Source organism: Anomaloglossus baeobatrachus, chromosome 8, assembly GCF_048569485.1.
Source record: "Anomaloglossus baeobatrachus isolate aAnoBae1 chromosome 8, aAnoBae1.hap1, whole genome shotgun sequence".
Lineage (NCBI taxonomy): Eukaryota > Metazoa > Chordata > Amphibia > Anura > Aromobatidae > Anomaloglossus > Anomaloglossus baeobatrachus.
The window spans coordinates 205,925,292-205,939,752 of NC_134360.1; the positions used below are offsets into that span (position 1 = coordinate 205,925,292).

Consider the following 14,461-nt stretch of genomic DNA (forward strand, 5'->3'; position numbering starts at 1 on the left):
GCCCCGGGACTGTCGTATCCATTATGCGGCAGTCCCGGAGTGTCCCCGGCTCTTCCAGATGCCGTGATGCGGTGGCAATCCAGGTAATAAGGAGTTAAATGGCATTGGATCGCTGCCATTTAAGTCCCGGCTTAATCATGGCAGCGTTTATGAGACAGCTTTCATGATTAACCCGTAAGTAAAGTGAAAAAAAAAAAAAAAAAAAAAAAAAAAACACACACCGAAAAATCCTTTATTTTAAATAAAATAACAAAAAAGCCCCTCTTTCACCCCTTTATTACACCCCACAAACACACAGCTCCGGCATAACCACCGAGGTCCCACGATGCTTGCAGACTGATCCAGCCGCGACTGACACACTGCTGAATGCAGCCTTGCAACGAGGCAGCAGAGGTAACCACAGGTCATTTCTCACGGTCGGTAATGTGAACACCACATTACCGCTCGGGAGAACTGCAGTGATCTGTCCTCTATCTATCTATCTATCCTTCTATCTATCTATCCTTCTATTTATCTATCCATCTATCTATCTCAGAAGAAAAAAAAAAAAAAGTAATTTCCTTTCTCAATGTGCTTTATTGCATTGAATGCATATTAATGGTAAAATCCGCGGGGACCAACTTGCGGAAAATCCGCGGCAAAACCGCAGCAAATCGCGGGTCCGTTTTTTTCTTAAGAAAATGGCACTTTCTAGTGCGCACATAGCCTTAAGGCTCCAATTCAACAAGATCGGTGTTGTTGATGCAAGTCTTCACGAGGGGGCGCAATAGAGTCAGAAACAATTATTTAATTAAGAAACACTCGCATCTTAATGAAACAGGGGTGTCTGGATGCAGGTTTGTTTAGTATGGTACGCCACCCCTCATCCCAGCTTTGCTCATTTCGGCAGAGCTGGCCGAAACTGATGCGAAAATGCCAAAATGGAAAACATTTTCGTGCAACCTCGAGAGGCGTAAAAGATCTGTGACTTTGCAAAGTGTTTTACGGGTGAACACTTTGACGAATCAGGGCCTAACTTCCTATTAGATTAAGGAACTGAAGCATTTAATGAGCGAGTGCAAAGGTCATTGTGAAGAGAGGGGGAGTAGGTGAGCTGTGACATCGCCTATTGTGATTGGTGGATCATGTGTTATTAGCTGTATCTAGAGGTGTTTTCGGTCATTGTAATCCTGCCTCTGATGATAATGAGAATGCTGTAAGGAACAGTGTAAAAAGAACACCAGTGGCCAGTGTGAAAATTGTAATACTAATTAAGATTTAAAAAAAATAAATAAATACTACAAATAGCAAATACCCGATTTAAACAATGGGTCATTTTCTTTTCTGATAATACACTCCTTTTAACTAACACCAATTAAAAAAGCAGCTGATAAAATGTGTATTTTTTTATTGCACTTGCACGGTTTTTCACGCTTTTTTCCATGCTTCTTTTTGTGTGCATTTTAGTCATGGCGAGCGAGGGGGTTAAAGTGCTGTACCCCGTACCCCAGCGGTCATCAGCTGATGTTACTGCTGGGACCCGGCTCTCACTGCCCGGAGGCGGTGCCCGCTTTGCTCCTGGTAGTTTAATCCCCTGAATACTGCAGTCAGTCCAACTGCAGCATTCAGGGGGTAGGGAGAGGACTCTCTTACCTCTCCCTGGCGATCGGGTCCCTGTAATGCGATAACAGGGACCCGATCCCTGCCATGGTAACCCGGGGTCGTCACCTTGACGACCCCGGGTTACTGAGGTACGGATAGCTTTACAGACCAGGGCACCTACGTCACCAGAGTTCCCTGCAGGTAAAGACCTCGAGGCCTAGGTGCAGGGAACCCCAGTGATGCCACAAGGTGAATCGAGTTCATGCCAGCAGATCTGTAGAAAACCCTGATGATCCACTATCAGGAACTCAATTCACCTTGTGACATCACTGGGGTTCCCTGCACCTAGGCCTTGCAATAAAGACCGCAAGATGAGGAAATGGCTCCAGGGAACCCGAGTGATGTCAAAAAGCACATAAAAATGCACACAAAAAGCAATATATGAGCATATTACACAAGCGTTTTTTTCATTGACTCCATTAAAGTCAATTTGTGAAAAAAGCCGGAAAAATGCAGAAACAATTGCCATGCTGCTGCTTTTTTCAGCAACAAAAACTGCAAGGAAAAAAAGAAGCAGCATGTGCACAGCAAGTAAAGATTCTCAGACTTTGCTGGGATTATTTTTCCTTGCTTTTATTGATTAAAAGAAGCAAAGAAAAAAGCATGAAAAACCAACGTGGGCACAAGGAATTACTGCCAGGTTTCTCTGGAGGTTACATCTGGGGGTATCGGCACTGTGTTATCAGCTTACCGTCAAGAGATCTTTGTAACCAGGAGGGATTGTTCAAAGCTGACAACCCCTTTAAGGCTACGTGCGCACGCTGAGTGTTTGGTGCAGAAATTTTCTGCATTCAAAACTGCATCTTCTGGCAGAAAAACGCACCAAAAGGTTTTTGCCATGTGTTTTTCATGATGAAGGGCTGAAAAACGTAGGGAAAAATGTACCAAGAATTGACACGCTGCTTCTTTTTTCTGCACCAAAATCTGCAAGGAAAAAAGAAGCAGCGTGCGCACAGCATTTCAGAATTTTCAAAGCATAAGGACAGACATGCGTTTTTGTCACAAAACTGCACCAAAAAAAAAAAAAGCATCAAAACTGCAGAGTGCGCACACAGCTGTGATAAAAAGCCATCAAAACAAGAAAATTCACTAATATTAGCCTAAAATCTGCTCGGTAAGGAAACATTCTGCAGACTGGATAGCATACCAATCCGGGAATATACCTGCATCAGAAGGGGCATGGCAGCATCTTTCTACCCTCTCACCATCAATGACACATGGACACTCGGCTGAGCAGAGCGTTCATGTGCACGCAGAATTTTGGAAAAACAGTTGTGGGACAGATAACCATTCACAATAGCTGTGTAGATACTAAAGTAGGACATGATACCTTCTCTAAGCGGTGGATATAATCCCTCTCCAGCCTTTCTTCTGCTTGTTTCAGGCCCAGTTCTTGGTCTGCTAGATTGCCGTGCTCTCCAGATGTCCTGTCTGAAGTCTCCAGCTCTGCGGTAGGATCGTTCTCTGTAAATTAACCAAAAGCAGAGAGAAGGGTTAATATATAAGAAGATGTAAGGTGTTCATGCATGGTAATAATCCTGATGTTAGCCAATCCTCCAGCAGTGATGGCCCAGCTAATCAAAAGCCATGCCGGGGATCTTGGAAGTAAGAGATTAGCGAGCCTACTTCTCAGTGGCCAGAGACTACTGACCGGGAAAAAAAAGACCAAAGTCCGGCAAATCGATCCGCTCCATCTCTAGCTACTAACACTGATCTGATGTTGGATCCGGACAGCTTTTGTCTCCTCCGATGATGCAGAGGCAAAGCTGCCTGTGTTTCCGGCATTGGAGACCACAATGCCAACGGCATGACCAAGCCAGTAGTCAACATTGTCAAATCACACAGGAGTGGGCCGCTCCCCAGCAAGCAGGATGTCAGGACACTGGGGAGAGGTGCAATTCTGCCAAAATTAAGAAAACCCTTCAATGGGGAACAGGTTACAGTCTGCACTGGTTAAATGGTGCTGAATGCTGTCACCTCCCTCACAAGGACAAGCTATAGATCTAGAACAGGACCTATTCATGTTGCAAAAATTAGAACAATTTCCTATTAAATTCTGAAATTGCTTCAGATTAGTGATGATACCATGCTCAGGTGCTCAGTACTGGTAACTAGTGATGACCGGGCACTACCATGCTCGGGTGCTCTCTACTCGTAACTAGTGATGAGCGAGCACTACCATGCTCAGGTGCTCAGTACTGGTAACTAGTGATGACCGGGCACTACCATGCTCGGGTGCTCTGTACTCGTAACTAGTGATGAGCGAGCACTACCATGCTCGAGTGCTCAGTACTGGTAACTAGTGATGACCGGGCACTACCATGCTTGGGTGCTCAGTACTCGTAACTAGTGATGAGCGGGCACTACCATGCTCGGGTGCTCAGTACTCGTAACTAGTGATGAGCGAGCACTACCATGCTCGGGTGCTCAGTACTCGTAACTAGTAATGAGCGAGCACTACCATGCTCGGGTGTTCTGTACTCGTAACTAGTGATGAGCCGGCACTACCATGCTCAGGTGCTCAGTACTGGTAACTAGTGATGAGCGGGCACTACCATGCTCAGGTGCTCTGTACTCGTAACTAGTGATGAGGGGGCACTACCATGCTCAGGTGCTCAGTACTCGTAACTAGTGATGAGCGGGCACTACCATGCTCGGGTGCTCAGTACTCGTAACTAGTGATGAGCGAGCACTACCATGCTCGGGTGCTCAGTACTCGTAACTAGTAATGAGCGAGCACTACCATGCTCGGGTGTTCTGTACTCGTAACTAGTGATGAGCGGACACTACCATGCTCGGGTGCTCAGTACTCGTAACTAGTGATGAGCGGGCACTACTATGCTCGGGTGCTCAGTACTCGGAACTAGTGATGAGCGAGCACTACCATGCTCGGGTGCTCTCTACTCGTAACTAGTGATGAGCGAGCACTACCATGCTCGGGTGCTCAGTACTGGTAACTAGTGATGACCGTGCACTACCATGCTCGGGTGCTCTCTACTCGTAACTAGTGATGAGCGAGCACTACCATGCTCGGGTGCTCAGTACTCGTAACTAGTGATGAGCGAGCACTACCATGCTCGGGTGCTCTCTACTCGTAACTAGTGATGAGCGAGCACTACCATGCTCGGGTGCTCAGTACTGGTAACTAGTGATGAGCGAGCACTACCATGCTCGGGTGCTCAGTACTGGTAACTAGTGATGACCGGGCACTACCATGCTCGGGTGCTCAGTACTCGTAACTAGTGATGAGCGAGCACTACCATGCTCGGGTGCTCTCTACTCGTAACTAGTGATGAGCGAGCACTACCATGCTCGGGTGCTCAGTACTGGTAACTAGTGATGAGCGAGCACTACCATGCTCGGGTGCTCAGTACTGGTAACTAGTGATGAGCGAGCACTACCATGCTCGGGTGCTCAGTACTGGTAACTAGTGATGACCAGGCACTACCATGCTCGGGTGTTCTCTACTCGTAACTAGTGATGAGCGGGCACTACCATGCTCGGGTGTTCTCTACTCGTAACTAGTGATGAGCGAGCACTACCATGCTCGGGTGTTCTCTACTCGTAACTAGTGATGAGCGGGCACTACCATGCTCGGGTGTTCTCTACTCGTAACTAGTGATGAGCGGGCACTACCATGCTCGGGTGTTCTCTACTCGTAACTAGTGATGAGCGAGCACTACCATGCTCGGGCGCTCAGTACTGGTAACTAGTGATGAGCGGGCACTACCATGCTCTGGTTCCTGGTACTAGTGATGAGCGGGCACTACCATGCTCGGGTGCTCAGTACTGGTAACTAGTGATGAGCGAGCACTACCATGCTCAGGTTCTCTGTACTCGTAACTAGTGATGAGCGAGCACTACCATGCTTGGGTGCTCTCTACTCGTAACTAGTGATGAGCGAGCACTACCATGCTCGGGTGCTCAGTACTGGTAACTAGTGATGAGCGGGCACTACCATGCTCGGGTGCTCAGTACTGGTAACTAGTGATGACCGGGCACTACCATGCTCGGGTGCTCAGTACTCGTAACTAGTGATGAGCGGGCACTACCATGCTCGGGTGTTCTGTACTCGTAACTAGTGATGAGCGAGCACTACCATGCTCAGGTGCTCAGTACTGGTAACTAGTGATGAGTGGGCACTACCATGCTCGGGTGCTCTGTACTAGTAACTAGTGATGACCGGGCACTACCATGCTCGGGTGCTCTCTACTCGTAACTAGTGATGAGCGAGCACTACCATGCTCGGGTGCTCAGTACTCGTAACTAGTGATGAGCGAGCACTACCATGCTCGGGTGTTCTCTACTCGTAACTAGTGATGAGTGAGCACTACCATGCTTGGGTGCTCTCTACTCGTAACTAGTGATGAGCGGGCACTACCATGCTCGGGTGCTCAGTACTGGTAACTAGTGATGAGCGGGCACTACCATGCTCTGGTTCCTGGTACTAGTGATGAGCGGGCACTACCATGCTCGGGTGCTCAGTACTGGTAACTAGTGATGAGCGAGCACTACCATGCTCAGGTGCTCTGTACTCGTAACTAGTGATGAGCGAGCACTACCATGCTCTGGTGCTCAGTACTCGTAACTAGTGATGAGCGAGCACTACCATGCTCAGGTGCTCAGTACTGGTAACTAGTGATGAGCGGGCACTACCATGCTCGGGTGCTCTGTACTCGTAACTAGTGATGAGCGAGCACTACCATGCTCAGGTGCTCTGTACTTGTAACTAGTGATGAGCGGGCACTACCATGCTCAGGTGCTCTGTACTCGTAACTAGTGATGAGCGAGCACTACCATGCGCGGGTGCTTTGTACTCGTAACTAGTGATGAGCGAGCACTACCATGCTCAGGTGCTCGGTACTCGTAACTAGTGATGAGCGGGCACTACCATGCTCAGGTGCTCTGTACTCGTAACTAGTGATGAGCGGGCACAACCATGCTCGGGTGCTCTGTACTCGTAACTAGTGATGAGCGGGCACAACCATGCTCGGGTGCTCTGTACTCGTAACTAGTGATGAGCGAGCACTACCATGCTCAGGTGCTCAGTACTCGTAACTAGTGATGAGCGAGCACTACCATGCTCGGGTGCTCGGTACTCGTAACTAGTGATGAGCGAGCACTACCATGCTCAGGTGCTCTGTACTCGTAACTAGTGATGAGCAGGCACTACCATGCTCATGTGCTCTGTACTCGTAACTAGTGATGAGTGGGCACTACCATGCTCAGGTGCTCTGTACTCGTAACTAGTGATGAGCAGGCACTACCATGCTCATGTGCTCTGTACTCGTAACTAGTGATGAGCGGGCACTACCATGCTCGGGTGCTCGGTACTCGTAACTAGTGATGAGCGAGCACTACCATGCTCGGGTGCTCTGTACTGGTAACTAGTGAGGAGTGAGCACTACCATGCTCGGGTGCTCTGTACTGGTAACTAGTGAGGAGTGAGCACTACTATGCTCGGGTGCTCTGTACTGGTAACTAGTGAGGAGTGAGCACTACCATGCTCGGGTGCTCAGTACTCGTAACTAGTGATGAGCGAGCACTACCATGCTCGGGTGCTCTCTACTCGTAACTAGTGATGAGCGAGCACTACCATGCTCGGGTGCTCTCTACTCGTAACTAGTGATGAGCGAGCACTACCATGCTCGGGTGCTCAGTACTGGTAACTAGTGATGACCGGGCACTACCATGCTCGGGTGCTCAGTACTCGTAACTAGTGATGAGCGAGCACTACCATGCTCGGGTGTTCTCTACTCGTAACTAGTGATGAGTGAGCACTACCATGCTTGGGTGCTCTCTACTCGTAACTAGTGATGAGCGGGCACTACCATGCTCGGGTGCTCAGTACTCGTAACTAGTGATGAGCGAGCACTACCATGCTCGGGTGCTCAGTACTGGTAACTAGTGATGAGCGGGCACTACCATGCTCTGGTTCCTGGTACTAGTGATGAGCGGGCACTACCATGCTCGGGTGCTCTGTACTCGTAACTAGTGATGAGTGAGCACTACCATGCTTGGGTGCTCTCTACTCGTAACTAGTGATGAGCGGGCACTACCATGCTCGGGTGCTCAGTACTGGTAACTAGTGATGAGCGGGCACTACCATGCTCTGGTTCCTGGTACTAGTGATGAGCGGGCACTACCATGCTCGGGTGCTCAGTACTGGTAACTAGTGATGAGCGAGCACTACCATGCTCAGGTGCTCTGTACACGTAACTAGTGATGAGCGAGCACTACCATGCTCTGGTGCTCAGTACTCGTAACTAGTGATGAGCGAGCACTACCATGCTCGGGTGCTCGGTACTCGCAACTAGTGATGAGCGGGCACTACCATGCTCGGGTGCTCAGTACTTGTAACTAGTGATGAGCGAGCACTACCATGCTCGGGTGCTCGGTACTCGTAACTAGTGATGAGCGGGCACTACCATGCTCAGGTGCTCAGTACTCGTAACTAGTGATGAGCGGGCACTACCATGCTCGGGTGCTCGGTACTCGTAACTAGTGATGAGCAGGCACTACCATGCTCAGCTGCTCTGTACTCGTAACTAGTGATGAGCAGGCACTACCATGCTCGGGTGCTCGGTACTCGTAACTAGTGATGAGCGAGCACTACCATGCTCGGGTGCTCTGTACTCGTAACTAGTGATGAGCGGGCACTACCATGCTCAGGTGCTCTGTACTCGTAACTAGTGATGAGCGGGCACTACCATGCTCGGGTGCTCGGTACTCGTAACTAGTGATGAGCGGGCACTACCATGCTCGGGTGCTCTGTACTCGTAACTAGTGATGAGCGAGCACTACCATGCTCAGGTGCTCAGTACTCGTAACTAGTGATGAGCGAGCACTACCATGCTCGGGTGCTCTGTACTCGTAACTAGTGATGAGCGAGCACTACCATGCTCGGGTGCTCGGTACTCGCAACTAGTGATGAGCGGGCACTACCATGCTCGGGTGCTCAGTACTCGTAACTAGTGATGAGCGAGCACTACCATGCTCGGGTGCTCGGTACTCGTAACTAGTGATGAGCGGGCACTACCATGCTCAGGTGCTCAGTACTCGTAACTAGTGATGAGCGGGCACTACCATGCTCAGCTGCTCTGTACTCGTAACTAGTGATGAGCAGGCACTACCATGCTCGGGTGCTCGGTACTCGTAACTAGTGATGAGCGAGCACTACCATGCTCGGGTGCTCTGTACTCGTAACTAGTGATGAGCGGGCACTACCATGCTCAGGTGCTCTGTACTCGTAACTAGTGATGAGCGGGCACTACCATGCTCGGGTGCTCGGTACTCGTAACTAGTGATGAGCGGGCACTACCATGCTCGGGTGCTCTGTACTCGTAACTAGTGAGGAGTGAGCACTACCATGCTCAGGTGCTCAGTACTGGTAACTAGTGATGAGCGAGCACTGCCATGCTCGGGTGCTCAGTACTGGTAACTAGTGATGAGCGAGCACTACCATGCTCAGGGCTCATTAAGAGCAGTTGGAAGCTTTGTCAGGCAACTCAAGTACCCAAGTAGAATTGAAGTCAATTGGAAACTCGAAGTGGTTTTCTGGAAGATTTCCCGGAAAAATACTGAAGTTTAAATTTGACTTCCATTATACTCGGGTACTCGAGTCACGCCCATCCGAGCCTCAAGCCTCAACCAAGCCCCTGAGCATGCTAGCGCTCACTCATCACTAGTTAAGAGTACTGAGCACCCGAGCATGGTAGTGCCCGCTCATCACTAGTTTCAAGTACAGAGCACCCGAGCATGGTAGTGCCCGCTCATCACTAGTTACGAGTAAAGAGCATCCGAGCATGGTAGTGCCTGCTCATCACTAATTACGAGTAAAGAGCATCCGAGCATGGTAGTGCCTGCTCATCACTAATTACGAGTAAAGAGCATCCGAGCATGGTAGTGCCCGCTCATCACTAGTTACGAGTAAAGAGCATCCGAGCATGGTAGTGCCCGCTCATCACTAGTTACGAGTAAAGAGCATCCGAGCATGGTAGTGCCTGCTCATCACTAGTTACGAGTAAAGAGCATCCGAGCATGGTAGTGCCTGCTCATCACTAGTTACGAGTAAAGAGCATCCGAGCATTGTAGTGCCCGCTCATCACTAGTTACGAGTAAAGAGCATCCGAGCATGGTAGTGCCCGCTCATCACTAGTTACGAGTAAAGAGCATCCGAGCATTGTAGTGCCCGCTCATGACTAGTTACGAGTAAAGAGCATCCGAGCATGGTAGTGCTCGCTCATCATTAGTTCAGATAAACACATCCCATAAATCCTGAGTCGGCAATGTGCCTCAGAGCGATTCTCATACAAGGAACAGCACAATTTGGAGTAACCTCTGGCCCGCTCACCTGGTGGGCTTGCTGCCGCAGACTTCTGCAGATCTTCGGGTGACCCCTGATGTACAGATTCTGTCCGGACACGTTCTGCATCATTTTCTGAAGAGCCCTTAGGACGTGTAGTGTCCCGATTCCCAACGGTCTCTCCAGCATCTTTGGATTTTGGACCACTTTGCTCTGACTTGTTCGCTCGGGATGGTCTACTGTTCCCCGCTAGCGGTGGAGATGACTTCTTAGCTCTTGTGTGACCCAAGTCTTGGAGGCCCAGTCCCAAGTCTCCTGTGTTACTAGTGCAATTAGTTGAGTTCTCTTTACAGATCTTCGCATCCTCCACGATCCCCCCGCAGGGCTCTGTAGATTTGCCCTTCTTCACAGTAATTGTAGCGCTACCATCATTATCTCTCGCTGGTTTACCGTCCCCCCGGTGCTTATGCTTCTGGTTGTTCACCACTCGCACGCGGCCTGTGCGGGTCTGTGGCTTCCTTGGCTCGTGGTTCACAGGTTTGGAGAGACCATCCATTATTCCACAATTATTCTCACACCATTGGATAACTCACTGCAGGGGGTGCAGACCTCCACGTCAGGAGGGCGCTGATGCCTGAGGACAAGAGAGCAACAAATTAGATCCTCATGATCCACTCACAATAATGACGCATAAAGCAATGTACATCTAGATTGTTACCAAACACGCTGGCCTTGGCCCCCAGACGCTGGCTTTGCGGCCCAAACATGCTGGCCTTGGCCCCCAGACGCTGGTCTTGGCCCCCAGACGCTGGCTTTGCGGCCCAAACATGCTGGCCTTGGCCCCCAGACGCTGGCCTTGGCCCTCAGACGCTGACCTTGGCCCTCAGACGCTGACCTTGGCCCTCAGACGCTGACCTTGGCCCTCAGACGCTGACCTTGGCCCCCAGACGCTGACCTTGGCCCCCAGACGCTGACCTTGGCCCTCAGACGCTGGCCTTGGCCCCCAGACGCTGGCCTTGGCCCCCAGACGCTGGCCTTGGCCCCCAGACGCTGGCCTTGGCCCCCAGACGCTGGCCTTGGCCCCCAGACGCTGGCCTTGGCCCCCAGACGCTGGCTTTGCGGCCCAAACACGCTGGCCTTGGCCCCCAGACGCGGGCCTTGGCCCCACACAGTTGTATTATGCCGCACCATACTGCGATCCCCGTCTGCACAGCTTGTGTTTCAGCGAAGGGCGCAATGTAGTCCCAGCCTGAAAGGATGAGGCATATTGGAATGCTTCATAATGTTCTGACTTTCCCTGAATCTGCTTCGACATCCGCTCTCGGGGAGAGTCAGGACATCACCACACATTAAAGAAGATCACATCTATAGAATTATTGGGTAAAGGTATCAAAATTCATATCAGGTGTAGATTTCAATTTATGGAGAAAAGATTTATTTTACTCTTTTGTATAGCGCTATTAATTCCTCAGCACTTTACAGACGTGATCATCACTGTCCCCATCGGGGCTCACAATGTACATTCCCTATCTGTATGTGTTTGAGTGTGGGAGGAAACCCATGCAACACGGGGAGAACATACAAATGCCTTACAGATGTTATCCTTGGTGGGATTTGACCCCTGCGATATAAAGCAACAGTGCTAACCACTGAGCCACCATGCTGCCCACTGTGCAGTGCTAACCACTGAGCCACCATTGTTGCCCACTGTACATTGCTAACCACTGAGCCACCATGCCGCCTACTGTATAGTGCTAAACACTGAGCCACCATGCTGCCCACTATGCAGTGCTAACCACTGAGCCACCATGCTGCCCACTGTGCAGTGCTAACCACTGAGCCACCATGCTGCCCACTGTGCAGTGCTAACCACTGAGCCACCATGCTGCCCACTGTGCAGTGCTAACCAGTGAGCCACCATTGTTGCCCACAGTACATTGCTAACCACTGAGCCACCATGCCGCCCACTGTATAGTGCTAACCACTGAGCCACCGTGCTGCCCACTGTGCAGTGCTAACCACTGAGCCACCGTGCTTCTCATGCTCTGCACCCTGCCAGGTCTCAGGGTTGTGTCTTACCAGTATTTAGTAGCATTCGCAGATACGTGCTTAACGCGGGCTTTCCATGCTACGATATATCTAACGAGATGTCGTCGGGATCACGTCATAAGTGACACACATCCGGCATCGTAAGTGATATCGTAGCGTGTGACAGCGCCAGCGAGTGTGATCGAGCAGAAATACTCACCTTCTTGTTCATCGTTGACACGTCGTTCATTTTCTAAAAATCGAACGTCCGGTTGTTCATTGTTCCCGGGGCAGCACACATCGCTCCGTGTGACACCCCGGGAACGATGAACACAGCTTACCTACGTCCCGCCGGCAACGAGGGAGGAAGGAGGTGTGCGGGTATGTTGGTGTCTGCTTCTATTGGGCGGCCGCTGTGTGACGTCGCTGTGACGCCGAACGTCCTTCCCCCTTCAGGAAGAGGATGTTCGCCGCCCACAGCGAGGTCGTTTGGAAGGTAAGTACGTGTGACAGGGGTTACAGCATTGTGCAACACAGGCAACAAATTGCCCGTGCCGCACAAATGATGGGGGCGGGGGGGGGGGGGCGGTCGCTCATGCGATCGCACGACATATTGAAACGTGTAAAGCAGGCTTTAGGCTAAAATCTTTAGTTTTCTTTTGGGGGGGAGAAAAAAAAGCTCCATAGGGCTCCATTATTAGAGGCCATAAAGTGTGTCTTCCTAATCCCGTAACCTGCGGCCCATGATGGCACTCTGTGCATCCTCCAACCATCTGACTCCATACATGCCTGTGTCTGCTCACATGTATTATCATGATAACAGAGAGTAATAGAAGAAGGGTCTTAATTCCGCGCCAAGGACTCTATGGATTCAGGAAGAGATTAATGCTTCTTTAATAACATGCACAAGTCTACGCGTTTCTGGAGACACAGCTCCCTTCATCAGGACATTGGCAAGAGAAAATCAACAAAAAGTTGAGATTTTGATGTTCTCTTGCCAATGTCCTGATGAAGGGAGCTGTGTCTGTCTCTCTAGAAACGCGTAGACTTGTGCATGTTATTAAAGAAGCATAAGGCTATGTGCCCACGCTGCAGAAAATGTGCGGATTTTGCCGCGGATTTCTCACGGAAAAGTCGCGGATTTTCCTGAAATCTGCAGCACAGCTACTCCGCAGCCATTTCTATGGCATTTGGGAAATGCTGTGCCCACGCTGCGGATTTTTCCGCAGCGGAAATCGTGCGGAAAAATCTGCAGCATGTCAATTATTGTTGCGGATTTTCGTGCGGATTTTGCCTATTCAAAAAAAAAACGCAAAATCCGCAACAAAATCCGCACCTATGAAAAGGTGCGGATTCCGGGGGAAAGCTGCGGATTTTGATGCAGAAAAATCCGCAGATACAGAGTCCCGTGGGCACATAGCCTTAATCTCTTCCTGGATGCAATGAGTACTTGGTGCGGAATTAAGACCCTTCTTCTATTACTCTCTGTTATCAGCCAACTTTGGGACTGCTGCCTGGAGCTGGATCTTATATATGCCTGCATAGTGGTTGTGACTGGCACAACCATTACAGGGGAGTGTGTTTTTATTACATATCTTCCTCCCCTTTTGGGGTAAGACCCTATTGCGCTTTTCTTTCCACAGTTTCTCATCCACATGTATTATCATGTCAGAGAGAAAAAGGAGTGACTGCAGAATAGGTGAGGCGGAAAGGCGGCTATCCAACCAAAACTGCAGAGCTTGGGATCGGTTCACACTAACACTGACCCCTCAGACCAGAAAGGGTTATACACGCCGGCCTCAAACGCTACATAGAACGCCAAAATAATCTGTCAAATGGGTTCAGGAACCTGGAGAGCAGCACGATGTAGGGGCAGAGACCACGATTCCAGTGATGTGTCACTAAGTGGGCTGCCTGCTGTAGTTTTGATTAAAAAGTGTTATTTACTACATGTTCTCTTGTGTATAACCCCATCCACACCACTGATTGGCAGCTTTCTATGTACATACACTGAACAAAAATATATTATTGTTCAACGTAGATAGCTAGCTGCCAATCAGTGCTGGGGGCGCAGCTGGGACTACCTGCAGCACACCAAGTAGTCCTCTCATGATATTCTCGTGCTAATTAAACAGTGATTTTAACAAAACTACAGCAAGCAGCCTAGTAAGTGATATATCACTGTAAATCAGTATCTCTCTCTAGATTATGCTGCTCTCAATTAGAAAAGGCAAACACCTCATGTCAAAATTCCCTTTAAAGGGAATCTGTCACCAAGTTTAAGCCACCTAATTTGAGAGCAGCATAATGTAGATAGAGAGATCCTGATTCCAGTTATGTATCACTATACTAGGCTGCTTGCTGTAGTTTTTATAAACTCACTGTTTAATTAGCAGGAGAAGCCTACATGTCCTGAGCTGCAGATAGTCCCAGCCACGATCCTACCACTGATTGGCAGCTTTCTATGTACACTGTATATGGGCAGAA

The 14,461-nt window shown here is 49.8% G+C and overlaps 1 protein-coding gene across 1 annotated transcript in view; it reads right to left on the reverse strand.

Moving 5' to 3' along the window:
- Positions 1-14,461, reverse strand: part of TUT4 (terminal uridylyl transferase 4) — a 209,217-nt gene that overhangs the window by 173,870 nt on the left and 20,886 nt on the right. The window contains exons 2-3 of the mRNA XM_075320092.1: positions 9,995-10,580; positions 2,972-3,105 (exon numbers count right to left, since the gene is read on the reverse strand). Coding sequence (XP_075176207.1) covers positions 2,972-3,105; positions 9,995-10,502 — 642 coding nt within the window. The 5' untranslated portion in view covers positions 10,503-10,580. The remainder of the gene's footprint in view (positions 1-2,971; positions 3,106-9,994; positions 10,581-14,461) is intronic.